This window comes from Mesocricetus auratus, unplaced genomic scaffold, assembly GCF_017639785.1.
Source record: "Mesocricetus auratus isolate SY011 unplaced genomic scaffold, BCM_Maur_2.0 Super-Scaffold_100676, whole genome shotgun sequence".
NCBI lineage: Eukaryota > Metazoa > Chordata > Mammalia > Rodentia > Cricetidae > Mesocricetus > Mesocricetus auratus.
In genome coordinates, this window is record NW_024429266.1 from 179,317,740 (window position 1) to 179,334,893 (window position 17,154).

The window sequence follows — 17,154 nt, forward strand, 5'->3', positions numbered from 1 at the left end:
CACAAACAGGCCACAGTTCACATGTGGAGGTCAGAGGGCAGCTTTGGGAAGTCAGTTCCCCCTTTCTGTCATGTAGGCTGTGGGTTCTAGGAACACACAGGTCTTTAAGGTCGAGGAATTAAACTCAGGTTCCAGGCCCCTTTTTCTTACCAGCCGTCTCTTAGGCCTCACACTGGTAACATTCTGTCTACAATCGTGTTATGTGAACTCTCAGACTCTTCAGACTTCCCATAACATGGTCTTCGTGGTATTCTGTAAGCATGTGAAACTGATGTCTACTTCCTAAAGTGCCTTCCTGCCTCTCCTCCCCTTCCCCACCTGGCCAAACAAGATCGGACTTTCCAGGTCCATTTCAAGACTGCCTGTCAGGTGAGTAGAGCCCAGCCTCCCCAGCTGGATGCACTGATTCCCCTGTTAGCGTCAGTATGTTACAGATGCCTTCTCCCGTCTGTGCTGACCCCTCACATACACATGCAGGCCTTTTAGACATACAGACAATGTAGGCCATCAGTACAATGGGCCTGGCATTAGGAAGTGGGGAATGAACAAGTAAGAAAGAACACCAGGCTTTTTCCCCCAGAATTCTTCCTGGGAAGTGTATCTCCATTTTTGGACATATTTAAGAAGATATAGTGGAGATGTTATGAAAGAATTTCATGTCTCTTGATAAGGATTAAATGAAAACTTCTTAATTCCTTCTATCTCTATGGCTTTTTTCCTTTTTGAAAATTGAATATCGTGTGTGTGTGTGTGTGTGTGTGTGTGTGTGTGTGTGTGTGAGAGAGAGAGAGAGAGAGAGAGAGAGATTTTATTTATTCATCAATCTGTTGTCACACATTTAACTGATCCATGTCTTGACTGTTATAAATGGTGCTGCAAGGAACATGGAAGTAAGGATATCTCTTAGGCATTATAGTTTCATACTCTTTAGTTGTGTGCCCAGAAGTGGGACTGGTAGATCTTGGTTGTGGTTACATTTTTTGGTGGGTTTTTGTTTGTTTGTTGTTTTTCCTTTTTTTTTTTTTTTAACTTTGGTACTATGTTCTACACAGCTTGCCAGCAATACTGTACCTGGATTCCCTTTGCTACACCAACACTTCATTATCTTTTGACTTTTTAAAAATTATTTTTATTTTATGTGTATGCACCATGTATGTGCCTGGTGCTCATGGAAGTAAGTCAAAGGAGGGCATCAGATCTCCTGGAACTAGAGTTATGGATGGTTGTAAGTGCTAGGAACCAAACCTGTGACCTCTGGGAGAGCAACAAGTGCTTTTAACCTCTGAGCCATCTCCCCAGCCCCTCTTTTGCCTTGTAGAGCTTGCACATTCTATCTGGAGTGATATGAGGTCTCATGGTAACTTTGATTAGCATTTCCCTGTGATTAGGGTTGTCATCTTGAGTCCAGACTGGGCTGTGTAGTGAGAACCTGTCTAAAAAAGAATAGGGAAAAAATATCTAAGGAGTGATGTATAATGGGAGGCAAAACTACCTCAAGGCATAGGGAAGGTGGGGGATTGTCAGTTTTCTTTGTTTAAACGAGAGTCATCCTGTAGAATTAACACCACCTCCTTGTAAGTGGCAAGAGGGACTGACTACAACTCCTCTAGCCATCGCTTTATAAGTCAGGCTCTTCTGTGGCCTTGCCTTGCCTGCCCTGCTCTAAGGAAGATAGCAGTCGACCCATGCAGTGACACCACCCATTAGGGTCACTCACTTGAGACCAGTGCAAAATTAACATTTATGACTAAAAAACAATTCCATACTCGATTCAGTACTAATGCCTAATGACCAAAGAATTGACAGAACTCTTGGAAAATGTAGTTAGACTTTTGTGTGGTTGGTCTAAAAGACAGGTGCACACAGTGACAACCAACCCTAGGCCCATGTGCTAGAATAAGAGAATATGCCCCAATAGCTGGGAAACCCATTGAGAACTGTGGGGCTCCGGAGATGGTGCCTGTCACTCGTGCCTTGTCAGATGTGGTGACTGTTTTCAGGCATGAGGCATTGGCTGGGCTGCTGAAGCAAATGCTCACATGGAAGGGCCTGTTATATTGTTTTATCTAATGTTTTAACAAAATAAACTGCATTATAATTGCCAGGCACTTTTGTTATGAATCCTACTGTTAGCGATTGCACGGTTGGTTAGATTAACAGGTGATAATGAGTCAGTATTTGAAATGATGGGGCTTGTCTCGTCTGTTTATGAAATTCTAATTTGGAATGAGTGGCTCAGAACACTTCATTTAAATTATTCTGTTTATGTAAGAAGTCATCTATTAATAAAAATGGTGTTAGCAATTTTTAAATCAGTGGTTTGAGACAGCATTACTTTTTAGTTTGTGGACCAAACAGGTTTAGATGCTTGGGTTAAATATTTTTAGTAGCTCCCAGTACTCTATATTATTTGTGTGGTGGCTTACCATTGGAACTTATTAGACTGGTTGTTTTAAACTGTTTCTTCTTAAACAAATGGATACAACTATCCAAGAGCATGTGGGTCCTTGGGGTTAACTGGGATTAGGTGGTAATATTTTAGGGCACTGTGTTACACACATTAAAAAAAAATAAATTGTGGTTGACTTCTACCCAAATGCAGTTCCCATCAGAAAAGCAGAAGAGATTATCCTTCATGCATGAACACTTACTTAAAGAATAGCCATCTACCAATTAGATAAGCAAGAAAGGGTGCAAAAACACTCACACTTTTTTTATTTCCATCAAAAAGGAAGTATTTGGGTTTTTTTTCCATTCCAGTGTAAGACCTGTTCTGAGCCAAAACAGATAACCAGTTCTTCTGCCATTTGTGACAACCCTAAGCTTATCAAACCTGTCCCCGTGAGACCCAGTGGTAGCCAGAGGCTACAAGAAACCCCACCCAACAAGGTATGTGTCTTCTGTTTTTTTGTTTTGTTTTGTTTTAAACATATTTTTCAATGTTTGGAATTAAAATGTAATTATAATGTTTCCCCCTTTCCTCCCTCCAACCCTTCCCTTGTAAATTCCCTTTACCTTCTCTCAAATTAATGGCCTCTATTTCTTTAATTCCTAAATATATAAATACAACCTGTTTGGTCCAGGTTGTTAGTCATGTATATGTGTACAATGTTACTCGTATGTACATGTTGCTAGTGCTCACCATTTGGTGTTGGATAGCCAGTTAGTGTGCTCTTTCCTGGGGATGACAGATTCTCCCGCTGTCAGCCTTCCTTAACTGACGGTAGTGGTTTGTCTAGGACTGAGGCCCCATGAGATCATTCCTTCCAGGTCAGCATGCCTCCAGTTGGTATCATGCTTTGTAGTCACAATAGCTAGGAAACAGAAGCATCCTAATGTCCTTCAACTCATGGATGGATAATCAAAGTGTGGTGTGTATATGCTATGGAATACTGTTTGACTGTAAAGAAAACTGAAATCATGAAAATTATAGGTAAATGTGTAAAACTAGAAAAGATAATATTGAGGTGTGGTAACCCAGACTCAGAAACACAAATGTCATATGTTCTCTCTCATCGGAGGCTGCTGGCTCCAGATCTCCCAATCTGAGTATATAACCTGGAGTAACTATAGAAATTGGAGAAATTCTCTGCTTTTATCTGTGGCCTCTCTGGGATTCTCAAAGAGCTTTACCCACATACTGCAGGGGAGGGTCTAGCACTCCTGAAGGACACGGAAGATCAGTGGAGAAAGGCAGGGTCTTGTTGCACTGCGCATGAACTATGCAGCACTGTGCCCTTCCTTGGGGACTGTTGAATTACCTCGTGCTGGGCTCGTGGCTCGTGAGCTGAGACTCGTTAAAATATCATATGTTGTTAAAACAATAAGTGTCAGGCGAGACAGAAGCATAAGCCTTTGGGTCTGTATTCTTGTGGGATAGGTGGCTTCCCAGGACACTGGAGGAGCAGTCACCATGGCAGCACAATAAAATGTAATATTTCTGAACATCTCCCTGTACTAAGAGCAGTGCCAGGCACTGGGTGTGCAGCATGGAGTCCCTGCTGTAGATTAGCTCTGGGCCAGAGACTGGTCAAAGCCCCACAGGCCTGTGGCGGTGAGTGTGTCGTGTGCTGTTCAGAACAGGACAGCAGAGATAAAATTTGCTAATTAGCAAGACCCATTGTTGATTGCAAGGAAACATGTCTGTTCCGTCATAGTTATTATTCCTAAGTAAAGAGGTGACTTTCAAGGAATTAGTTTAAATCAGTTCTGAAAGTGAGCATGAGCCAAAGACATAAAATGACTTGACTAATGAAAGTCTTGTTTTGAATTTTTCAAAAGCAGAAGTGTTTTCTAACTTATTTTAGCTTTTCGTGCTTTGCATGAGAATCTACTTCATTTCAGTAGATAAACCAAGACACATTGACGTTAGAATAGAACTTATGTTTTCAAGAAGAGGTGGAGAAGGAGGGCTGTCTCAGGGGCAGGGAGGGCCACGGTATCGTCTACACCTGGTCTTTGCGTGTCAGATTAAAATACTTCTTTCTTTCTAGCCTTGGTCTCTATAATGCTGTGAAAGTGCCAGCAACCTGGAGCTCTTACATCCTGCTTATTTCCAGTACATTTTGTTCTCAGCAACCCTAGCTGGACCCTGGCTGTAGAGATGGGTTACCATGAAGTATGGGCAATCTTATACTATAGAGTATAATTTTGTCCCCTAATCTGTGAGCTGCAGACCCCTCAAGATCACATTCCTGTCTTATGAAACGACCAGATACTGTGGTCTAACAACAGCCTCGGGGCCAGAGAGGGGAGAATGCTGTAAAGATGCCAGACATTCCAGAGGTGTCGGACTTAATAAATTTCACCTCTGTCATTGATCCTTTCTAAATAGAGGAAACCAACAGTTAGCTGAGTTATATTTCACAGCCTCTCCCTCCCATAACCAAACTATGTGAACCTATTTTTGGATATCTTTTTCTATCCCCAGACCTCGGACCCTGAGCCCCAACACTTGTCTTTGACAGCTCTATTTGGGAAACAAGACAAAGCACCGTGTCATGAAACTATGAAACCCTCTGGGACATTCACCCACCACCACCACCATCACCACCACCACCACCACCACCACCAGCAAGAGCAGCTTCCCATTCATCAAGGAGTTGCATGCCCCCTGTCCTATGAGAATCCCAGAAGGCTCTTACTCCCCGTGGAGAAGCAACTATGTCCAGCCATTCAGAAACTCATGGTTAGGAGCACAGGACTGCACCCGCTGCCACAGCATCCTCAACAGTGGCCCTGTGAAAGTGGCAGCCCCGGGCATGCAAGGGGAGTTCTCCCTGGTCCTGTCCACCTGGGGTCACCCTGGAACGGTGGGACTGCACACTGTGCACAGAGCACTTGCAGAAGCCGCCAGCTGCTAGAGCAGCTTCAAGGTGCTTCTAGGTCAGCACATAAGGATAAGCCCTGTGCACCTGCCAGTCCGGCTGCGGCCACTCAGGTGGCTCCGTGCCAAAGTGTGGCGCACTCACAGCTGGTGTATTTCAGTGGCCCCCTTCCTCCTCCCACACCAGGACATCAGGCTCTCAGGAAGGAGCAGTGTGCACTGCCAGCGCAAGCGCTGTCCCTGTCTGGCCACCAGGAGAGCGGCCCCAGTGTGCTCCCTACTCAGGAGCTGCTGAGAAAGCTCCAGGTAGTACATCAGGGGCAGCAGCCACAGGTGGCCCCCCAGCCAGCCCTGGCAGCCAGGTTCCCCGTGTCAGCCCCTGGCTCGGGGACAGAAAAGCCCTTGGAAGCCTGGGCCAACAAGACAGCCAGCATGGAGAAACAGGCTCCTCTTCCTCAGGTAAATATGTACTGGGAGACCGCTGCTAGAGTAATGCAACGGCATTGGCTGTGCTACAGGGAACAGGTGTCATGCGGATTCCATTTAGAACAGCGACCCAAACCCCTCAGCGTGGCTCTTTGTCTTTCTCCTTGACTTTCTGCCTGGAAAGAGCGGCTCCTGTCTGCTTACAGTCTGATGTCCTCTGCCATTTAGAGGTGGTTTGTAAAGTTAAATCTTTACCATGTCCTAAGGCCGGAAGGCCAGCCCAGATGTGGAAAAACACTAGTCTTTGACTATGAAGCCCATGGCAGTTGGCGCTAATGTTTTGAGATGGACACATCTGGCAGATTCTTGGCTTTCATCCTATGGTTGATTATTGCTTGCTGGTTGGCTCCACGCATGACTTTGAGTGCTTCCTACATGTTAGTAGCCACTTTGCTACACAGTTGTGGAGAAAGTGGACTCCGCATCTCACAGCCAACAACCTTGTAGGTTCCTAGGTAAACAGACACAGCAGTAAAGATGCTGCTGTTTTCATTGCCTTCTAGGTGATCGGAGTTGTGAAGATCCAGCAGAAACAAGTGTACCACCCACAAACTGCCAGCGCAGGGAACAGAGTGTCAGTTCTAGAAATAGCAGATCTTTCTGGAAGGATAGGTGTCTGTACCCATCAGCAACTGGGACGTCAGAAGCCAGGGTCTATTGGTTGTTTGCCTGTAGTGGCATCTGAAGGTCTGATCAGCTCTGTTTCCTTTGGATTGGCACAGAGTTCCTGAAAACGTGCTTACTTTAAAGATTGGAAAGTTACCCCTACTTATTTTATACATGTATCATAACACTGTTGGTCTTTTTGACATGTTTTATCTCATAGTAGCTCCTCAGAAATTGTTCACACTTTTAAAACAAAGGCCCAGGGCACAAACCGTGATGTTTAGGTGTGTGGACCAAGTCAAGGTGTTTGTTTTTATTAAATCACAGATGCAGGTGCTTCCTGTTGCAAACAGAAGCTTTGTTCTCACACTGCAGTGCAGAGTACTGGCCCCGTTTTAAATGTCTGCTTTCATTTCTCTTTGATGGTTTAGAGTAAGAAAACCAGGGCTAATAACCAGACTTAGATCTCTGCATATACGATTCTCTTTGTTTTTAGTTCTCACAAATGTCAAGAACCAAATAAGGAACGTGTAGATTCCGTCAGCCCACGCTGTGCTCTCCCATGGCGCTGTGACTCCTCCCTTTGGGAACATCAGCCCTCAAGTCCTCTCTTTGGGCTGGCAAATAGGGAAAGCTAAACGAAACAAGAGCCTGTCTTCCTCTAGGCCATTTTCTGCCCCCAAAAATGCCAAGCGAGTGATGATAAAATTACAGCCATGTCTAAACTGCTGCCTCTCTGCTTCCTTCTCGTGAGTGTTGGAGCGCTCTGAGGCTAAGAAGTAAGGTAGGAGTCAGTCAGACCCGGTTCAGAATGTCACTTGCATAATTGGGAAAGCCATTTGAAAACTTGGTTTTAGACCTGCCAGCCAAGGGAATTAGATAGACTCGGCAGACAGATGGGTCATGGCGCTCCAGGCTCCTTGTGTCCAGTCTTTGCTCTTCATCCCATTATCTGTCCCCTCATCCTCATGCTCACCCTGTCCCCACCCCCACACCAGCCAGGAGAAGCAGAAGGCATGCTCTCTATAGATAAACAAAGGACCAGCGGGGGCAAACCCACAAATAACAGCACCTCCTAGTCACAGGGGAGGTGTCTCCTTGAAGAGCCAGGGTTGGGAGCCGTGTGTATCTGGTGCGCATGTCCTGCCACTGCTACCAGTGATAGGACCTCAGGGCAGGGCAGTGAACAGCTAGTGCTGAGGAATCCAGCAATCTGAATGCATGTTGCCTGAAAACTAAACTCACCAGGGGTCTAGCTTCATACACAGAGGCCATGGCATCACAGGTGGTTCCAGAGCTGCGTAGTCGTCCCCGAGGGTGGAACAGGAACAGACCTGTCAGCCACTCCCACCCATGGGGCCTGGGTGATTCCCACTGAGCCCCTCTACCACCGTTGTGAACAGGGCCTTGCACTCTGGAGCTCCGGGGTATCGTTTCCCAGCCCTGCCGTGTGTGCGTGCGTGTCTTTGCTGTGAGCCGATCACACATGTGTGTGTCCCTGCACCAGTGCTCTCCTCTGATGCCCCCTGTGGTTTTCACACAGTTCACCTGTGCCCCACTGAGGGAGACTGATAGTGGACTCATGCCCCTAGAAGGCCAAGAACTTGCTGCTGCCTCCTCCAGCCTCCTTCTGCCCCTGCAGAACTGGGAATCCGCCACTGTGGCCAGCAAGCCCCTCACCAGGCTGCAGCTCCAGGAAGCACTGCTGCACCTCATCCAGGTAAGATTATGACCTACCAGTGGGCACCATGGCAGACTATATTTGCTGATGCCTTCTTTGGATGCCTTTAGAGTGACCCCCACACACACACACCTCCAATAGCTTCTAAATACAGGTAGCTGGGTGATATTTAGAATACTACTGTGGCCTGAGATGTCTCAAGCCTTCAAGAGATTTGTGACTTAGAGGAATTAGTAAGGCCTCCTGGCTGCCTGCTGCAGGAAAGGGAGCATGTGATGGTTGGCCAGCCAGGGTACTCTGAGAGCTCACTGTTGGGAGCAGTCACAGAGCCAGCCATCTTGGGCAAGCTACAGTTGTAAGCCGCACCAGCTATGGCTGCTGTGAACACAGTTCAGCTACGGTTTTGAAACCTACTGCTCAGGAGAGGGTGGAATGATAGGACACATTGTCAGCCCTGCCTTGGGTGTCTTGGCTGTACTGTGGTAGTAGCTCCTACTGTACAGTGTGCCATGCACTGTTTACTAATTCATTCAGTGCCTATAGGAAAGCCTATTAATATGGGCCAATGAGATCAGGTAAAGGGGCTTGCCACCAAGCTTGATGCCCCACATGACGGAAGAATAGAGAATGTTGTCTTCTGACCACATGTGTGTTGTGGCATATCCACACCTACACACATATCTCCACACACACGTGTGTACACACACACACACACACACACACACACACACACACACACACACACAATAAGTATAAAAACATTTAGACCTGTTGGTCTGGTGTTACACTGAGCCTGGCTACAGTGTTCACGTCTCCTCTTTTGTGGACCATGGAAATTAATGTGCCAAGACTAGACCAGCATGTATCGGAGCACACCCCCAAGTGAGTGATAGGTCCAGGAAAGGGTAATGCTTGAAACCACACAGAAGCAGACCTCCACTAATGTGTTCAGGAATCTTCTTGAAAGTGTTTGTAGTGCTCTGCTCCTCTCCAGACCCAGCAGCAGAACAGGCCAGCCTCTGTGGTTGTCTGGTTCTCCTGTTCATGTCTAATCCCTGTTAGTGAAAATATTTCTAAGATAGCATGTCTTAGAACGAAAAGGATGGGACTGGCAGCAAGCCTCTGAATGGCGTCCAGGATGATGGAGCCTTCCTGTTTCAATTCTGTCACTAAACTAAATACGCAGCATGATAGAAATATAGCCCACCTGTTCACAATGAGTCTGAGAATTTAGAACAAATACCTGCACATTTATTTACCAAAACAATGAGGAAAAAAATAACATAAGTTTAGATTTTAAAGATTCTTGCGGCCGGGCGTTGGTGGCGCACTCCTTTAACCCCAGCACTCTGTGAGTTCGAGGCTAGCCTGATCTACAAGCATGAGTTCCAGGACAGCCTCCAAAGCCACAGAGAAACCCTGTCTCGAAAGACAAACAAACAAACAAATAAATAAATAAATAAAGATTCTTGCTTTCTTTGGTTCATTCCAGTCTAATCACATCACCCTAACCTTGTATGTTGTGACTTAGATGGTTCACACCTCTGCGTGTTATGGATTTTGCCTTCTTGATACTTGCTAAAAGTCACTTGGGCGTCTTTGTAGGAAAAACAGAAAATAACATCTCTTTCTTGGTGGCGTGAGAATGATGCTAACTGTGGTATGGGGTGGAAGTAAATCGGGAAGGGTGAAATGTAGTGACTGCAGAAACTGTGTTGGATTTGAATGGGAAGGGAATGCCTCTAGCATTAATCAAGAGAACCATTGCTTAGACCCAGAGTTCTCTCCCCATCTTGTGAGACAGAGTCTCAGAGACTACCTATCTGCAGCTGTACATTTGCCAAAGCCAGAGACTTCCTACAAGTCATGGGAACAACCGTGCTGCCTTTGGGAAGGTACCAATAAGCCATGCTGTGGGTAAAATCCCAATTAATGTCCCAAACAATGCAGACATTGTGGGCAACCTGGAGGATTTTTAGGAAGGACCAGCCAACTTCTAGGCTGTTGCCCAGGCCCTGTGACTCATTCCTCTGGGCCCATCCCGCACACAGCACAGCTGGCTTCCGCGTGGCGGGGTTGCTATCTGTGTTGGATGCTATGAGCACATGGACTTCACATACAGACTGTAAAATCCAGCAGCCCCAGCCCCTTTACATCCATGCACACAGGCCAACCCTGCTGTCAGCACAAACAGCAAAGTTAAGGCACCGAACCCAAGGTCAGTTCAGCTCCAGGCAGGAAGTCTTGACTTCTGCTACTCAAGTGACGGTCCCCTGGGCCTGTTGGCTTTGTTTTCCAGAATGACGACAGCTTCTTAAGCATAATCTATGAAGCCTATCTCTTCAGTGTGACACAAGCAGCCATGAGAAAAGCCACTTAACCAACTACGGGAGAACAAAGACTGAGAATTTGTTTTCTAGGCCCTTCCTGTGAACTGTGTGACCAAACACATTTCTGCCTTTTTAACAAAATATAGTAATGCAAAGTTAAATGGTTTTGTACTATCGAATATCTTGGGGTTTTTTGTTCTTGTTTTTGAAGAATCAAATCCTCCTGTATACTAATTGAGTGCATAGATTGTTTAGGTTCAGGTCACATAAGATTAATTTTTCCTACATTTATAAGGCCTTTTTAAGAACTGGACTCTTCGTAGGAGGGGATGTTCTCAGAGCTGTTTATTAATAGCTCAAGCTAAAGAGAGCAATTTCCTAGTGTTGGCTCTGTGTGCCATGGTGCTTGATAACCACCAGGGGGCAATGTTACCCCACAAGTTACCTACTAAGGGTTTCCTGAGCTCTTGGAAGCAATGATGACTTTGTTAACAAAGTCAGACTTTCATTTGTAAAGCTCCATTTGGCATGTTTGATCTAAGCCTTTGGAGAGAATATCTTTCTGAAGGTATTTCTAGCCAGGTGTCAACAGTGGCCCAAGGCTTGAGGCAATACTAACATTTCCCAATTCAGGCTACTTCTTGGGACACAAAAAGTAGGATCGGCCTGCTCTTGGTTCCAGCAGACACTCACATTTAGAAAATGTGCTGAAGGGGAGGTAGCATGAGACTAGGTAGGGGCTGTGCAGGGGCAGAAGATTCTCCAGGCTGTAGCAGTCCTGTTGCCGGGTCATGTGCAAAGAGACCAGGAGCATAATCCTAGAGGGAGGCAGGAGAGCCTTGCTGTCCCTAAAGGGCACATGTGGACATTGGCCCTGCTGCGTCTGCACAAAGAATAAAGCTTCGTGATTTTAGCGTCTTAGTAATTCCTGAATCATAAAAGGGTCTTTGGCCTAGAGCTTCCTAGAAGAATCTTATTCTTTTTATGGAGAATTTAAAATGGAGGCCCAGGTGGGGTGGGGTGGGGTGGGGTGTCCTTACAGCTTTGGCTCTGCTCATCCATCCCAGCAGCAGGAGGAGCACGACCTGTCCTGTATGACCGCAGGCATGCTTTGCCCTAAAGAAGAACGGAGGGCTGAAGAGGAACTGAGCTCTGCTGGTCCTCACTGTGCACTGTGCCTTGACCTACATCTACCGTGTCAGCCTCTGGAAGGGATGTCTCCCATATCACCCAACACTTCTATGAGCCGGTATAAGTCTCTCGAATACTCAACAGTAATTATACGCATCTCTGTAGGAGAATGAAGCAAGAGACGTCCATGGTTCTATGGTCCTAAATCAGTAAAAACAGCATCATGTTGGTAACATGTCTACTAAACTTGGAGCAATATTAGGCTGGCAGTGTATCTCTCGGATAGGGCACTTGCCTATATAAGGTTCTGGGTCAAATACCTCACACTTAAAAAAATGTTATTTAGCCAGTTACCAGTCTTTTAAAATGTGGTTTGGTGATAAATAAAATAAAATAATGGAAGACATTTAAAAACTGTATAATTGCATGTTTAAAGATGTTTCTGTAACCAGGGAAAGATGAATTTCATTCCTAGCATTTCTAATATGTTTGTGTCAATGGATAGCCTTGTTTCATGAAATAGCTTCCCTTTCTTCACATGAATAAGTAAAACTGTAGCAGCAGCTGCTGCCAACAGAGCAAACCAGGATGGGAGGTCAGAGGACATGCAGCCTTTTTAGGCCAACGCTACAGTGATCTGTTTTGACAAAATGGCAGGTTCTCCATTGTCCTCTGTAGTAAGCAACAAGTCGATTCCTTTAGACCAAAGATGCCATCTGCAGGACAGTCAGGACAGGTGCTTAGCTCCTTACCTCAGCAGGTGAGAGCTGCTTCTACAGAGCTCTGTGGACACATGGACACAGGAAGGGTCAGAAGGGTTTTCTAGGCACCCAGGACTGAACTTCCTATGTATATTAACATTTCCTCTTCTCATGAGCCTCCTGAACTCATATTCAGCTTCCATTTAAAGGTCTCTGCACCAGCAGCAGTTTGACCTGGAATTTCAGGTAGAACCTGGAGTACTGTGGCCAAAGGCAGCTTCATCCAGGGTGGTGAGTGTCACCTTGCAGAGCCAAGGGACTGGGAGTTGAAGCTGGAGCATGAGTGGAGTCCCTTGCCCCTGCCTTCAGCTCTTGGACAAGTCTCTTACTATGAATTGAGAGACCTCACATAGTCCAGAGGACTAAACTGCTATGGTCCAGGACTGTCTGCCAGCCATTGGGAATGAGCCCCAGCTGCTGGGGTGGGGGGCTTCCAACCAGTGCCCTGACAGTATATGCCTGAAGGGCACCTTGCTATGCCCCCTACTTTATTGATGCAGTGGAAGCAGTCATGCCTCTTTATGAAGGAATTCATGGGCTATGACACTGATGTCACTGTAATCCTGTGCCTGCCCCTGACTTGCAGGTAAAGTTCTATGTTAAGTTCCTGTCATCGTGACAACAGACCTGAGATGAATCCACTCAATGGATAAATGATTTACTCTGGTACAGAGTTTCAAGGGTTTTCGTGTGCGGTCGTCTGGCTCTGTTGATGTAAGATGTTTATGTGAGACAGAGAGCCATGGTGGGACAAAGCTGTTTGCCTTGTGGCAGCTGGGAAGCAAAGAGGAAGAGAAAGGAGGTCTATGGTGACTGGATTTATGTCAACTTGGCACAAACTGGAATCATCGGAGAAGAGGAACCTCAATTGAGAAAATGTCTCCATAAGACAGGGTCATAGGCAAGCCTGTAGAGCACTTTCTTAATTAGTGATTGATGGAGGGAGGCCCAGCACATTGTGGGTGGTACCATCCCTGGGCTGGTGGTTCTGGGTTCTGTAAAGAAGCAGGCTGAGCAAGCCATGTGGAACAAGCCAGTTTTAGTAGCACACCTCCATGGCCTCTGCCTCAGCCCCATGTTCTTGCCCTGCTTGAGTTGCTGTCTTGACTTTCTTCAGTGATGAATTATATGATCTGGAAATGTACACCAAATAAACTGGGTCCTCTCCAGCTTGCTTGTGGTCATGGTGTTTCGTCACAGCAATAGTAACCTTGACTGGAACAGGGTCCCAGTATTCCCTTCAAGGACCTGCCTCCAAAGGCCTCGCTTCCTTTCACACTCCACTACCTCCCAGCAACATCACGTATTGGGGACCAAAGCCTTTAATACAAAGGTCTTTGGGGGACATTTCAAGTCAAAACCACAGCAAGCAGCATTTTACTTGCTAGGTCAGAGAAGGCAGCACTGTTGAGTAGTATGTGTAGGCCCCAAACATTCTGAAGACACGCCACCCCATCTCCCCACTTACACTAGACAAGATGGCCACTGCGGTGGGAGAGAATCTGTGTTTGCATCTTCAGGAGCTGTCTAGCATGACAGATAGCCAACCCTACTGCTACTAGCCACTTGCAACAAGCCGTTTCCAGCGCTTTCAAAAGCTAAGCCTGTAGCTCCAAATAAGACATACCATCACCCCATAAGGCTCAAGGAGCATGTGGAAGAGGGTGTAGAAGTAAGGGCCAAAACATAGAGTAAAAAGCAACAAAACGCCACTGATTGGAATTGATGACTATTGCAGCCATTCAGTCACAGCTGTAGGTGCCCACATTGGCCCACACAAGACTTCCCTATCAACAGGTCAAGGGAGGGGAGGAGCTCATAAGGCCCCACGCTTTGCCTCTGAAATACCAGCTGTGATTGGTAGACTGGGAGAGGGTACCACTTTAGTTATTTTTAGATGTGTACCACGGCTGAGCCCACCAGATTCTAACAGGTATTCCAAATCCATGGGCACACAGATGGCCCTGTGATATCAGTGAGTCACAAAGCAAGACGAATAGACGGGAACACAGATTTGTGGGGGAAAGGTTGACAGGGATGATAGGAAGTGGCAGTAGCATGGCAAGTGTGCATCGCATGCATGTGTGGAATCTTCTAAAAACAAATTAATTCACAAAGAGGAAAATACAGCACACAAAGTACAAAACGTTTGGTGTTAAAAAGAGAGAAAGGTCCAGGACAAGACTGCCCTGAACTGAAGGAGTTCCCTAAAGACACAAGGTGTTGGTTTTCATTCTGCTTTCAGGCCCTGGGACACTGTTTCCTCTGGTACAAATGGGAAACAGAACATCTCTCAAGAAACCCCAGCCCTGAGCGTCTTAGCGTGCCCTGTTCTCAGAGGTGTTAAAGAGAAACCACCAGTTTTGTATGGCAGACCGCTTCCCTGAGCCCCATGTGTGGTGCTAAGGATGGGAAGTGTACATAAAAATGAGCACTGGGCCCCAGACCCTGTTGCCTTCAGCCATGAGCCCGGGTGCAGAGAAGATAAGCCTGACAGAGGTGCTAGGGACCCAGAGAACAGGGTCTCCAGGCCTTGTGGACAAAACCTGCTGCTCACTCCTACTTACAACAAATAACGTCTGCTTCATCTAGACATGGCCTGTTTTCAGAGGAGTCGGTTTGCTTCCCAGCTTTGGAGTATTGAGTCATCGTTAAGGTTAATTTGTCATTTTCAGCCAGCTGGTTGTAGCCATGCTTTGTCATGTGAAGCTGGCTGGCTGCACATATTGGTAAGCCTCTCCAGTGCAGCGCTGAATACTTGACTTGCAGATTGCAAATGCTTGGCACCCCAACCCTCTTACAATTAGGGAGTGAGAGGGGCGGTTACAGATTCTTGGTGTGTTTAACCCAACCTTGCTTATCCAGACAGATTTTCACCAAATTTAGTTCTGAGTAATGTCTTCCAACAGCTTAGGGCTCCAAGAAAAGTACACAAATAAAAACCATGTGTGCAGACTGCGGTCTTAAACACCAGCAGGGAGAGAAAAGCAGATCACTGTTGACAATGAATGGTCTCCAAGGGCCAGGAAGACAGCATGGTGGGGCCGGGGATGCACTGAGCCAGCTCTGAATGCTGAGTCCCAGAGCTACTGGAGATAGAAGTGAACGGAACTCAAAGCCTGGCAAGTTGACTAGGGGCATGGCAGAGCGGAAGTGAGGGGTGTTCTAAACAGGCAAGAGAAGGGGTTGTGAGCCAGGGCAGGCAGTTTTCCTCAGATGTGTGAGGGCCAAGGGCAGAGTCCTAAGTATTCGTGAAAAAGCCAAAGTGGATCCCCCGCCCCCATACAGGGAGAGTCAGGTAACGGTAACGCTGGAGGTAATGAGAGCCCAGCTTTACAGACACTGAGCATCACAAGCCCAAGCCTTCTCTGTGGCCTGTCTAGCAACTGTGTACACCTACCAGCCACTCAACAGCTCCAAATCCTTTGGGAGAGCTTTCTTTCTTTCCACCATCTGTCTGGTGTACATAGCACATTGGCACCTATGCCATTCCAGGGCTTGAGACCAAGGTGGCAGGCCCAAGATCTGGGCTTTCATGGGCTGCTTATGCCAAGTGAATTTACGCCAAGAGCTTTGCCAAGTGACAATGACCTGGATTCTAGTCCCACCCCACTTCCTCCACCACATGAGTACTGGAATCACTGTCTGGAAGGTTTTCATAAGCCTAGAGTTGACACTTAGCTTGAACCACACATGTTTTACAACAGTGATCCCACTTACAGCATTTCTGGAGAATGTGTTCCACTCAGCCGCAAAGGGGAAGCATGACCCAGCTTCTCTTTATTGCCACCCAGAGTCCTCTCTTAAATAGCCAAAGTGACAGTTTTGCATTTTCTGCCCGCGACACTTTTCCAGGCTCATGGGTTTCTTAAGCTTATTCCCCCACTGTGTTCTTCCAGTGCTTCCAGAGACAGAGAATGGAGCATCATGCAATATCCATAGCTAATGAACTCCCCAAGAGGATAAGGGGCTTTGTTCTGTGGCAAGTCTCCTGAGGTTTATTGCCATACCCCATCAGGTGCTGCCACCTTACCTAGATCAGACAGCCATTAGCTTTCCGTCCTCCTCAGTGCCTCTCCCAATCCTCCACTCTTCCTTTACGCAGAAGGAATGTACCTGTGCAGCCGCAGATACCCAGAGAACACGTCTGGCTTCCTATCTCCTGGAAACGGGCTGCCTCCCAAACTCCTGATCACACACTGAGTTAGGAACCACACCATTTGCTTGTGGTATCGATGTGCACCCAAACCTCAGTGCACAGGCTGTCCAGGATGAAGGAAGGTTTAATTATAAAACAGTATCACCAGGGCAATCATTATTGGGTCTGCAATATTGTGAGGAACATGGAGTGAACAGGAGACTGGGTCAAAGGGTTCCAGGAGGAGGTAATAACTGAACAGCAACTAAAGAATGTGAAGGAGCTGTCAAAGGGCAGAGGTTGGTGTTCAAGGCACAGACCACATAGGCAGGGAGCAGCAGCCGCCCTGTTTGGTGTGGACGGGAAACAGAGGTACAGACCAATGCGCTAGAAATTAGCAGAGGAGGTGTGACAGAAAGAAGCTGTGGGGACCTGTAGACAGTGAGATCATGTGTGGGTTCTAGCAGAAAAGGATGTTCAGATCCTCATCTTTCCTCAGCTCCCTGGCAGCTGAGGACAGGGCAAGCACAAGACAGCATGAGCATTTGTGGCAGTTGGACATCCGCCCGTGAGGGTGCATCCAAGTAAATCAGCTTTGTGGGAGGCAGTGGAGGGCGAGACTGTCTCATAGTTTGGTTTGTGTCCATGTCTGTTAGCTCCATTGCTTTGAGCCTGCAGGCAAGCCTAAAGCTCCC

At 46.8% G+C, this 17,154-nt stretch overlaps 1 protein-coding gene across 3 annotated transcripts in view; it reads left to right on the forward strand.

Moving 5' to 3' along the window:
• Dcp1b (decapping mRNA 1B) overlaps window positions 1-11,979 on the forward strand; it is a 38,940-nt gene extending 26,961 nt beyond the window's left edge. For all 3 annotated transcript variants that reach the window (XM_005066073.4, XM_013110335.3, XM_013110336.3), the window contains 4 exons: window positions 2,761-2,889; window positions 4,931-5,785; window positions 7,962-8,138; window positions 10,399-11,979. In XM_005066073.4, coding sequence (XP_005066130.1) covers window positions 2,761-2,889; window positions 4,931-5,785; window positions 7,962-8,138; window positions 10,399-10,479 — 1,242 coding nt within the window. In that variant the 3' untranslated portion in view covers window positions 10,480-11,979. The remainder of the gene's footprint in view (window positions 1-2,760; window positions 2,890-4,930; window positions 5,786-7,961; window positions 8,139-10,398) is intronic.
• Window positions 11,980-17,154: the final 5,175 nt, after the last annotated feature.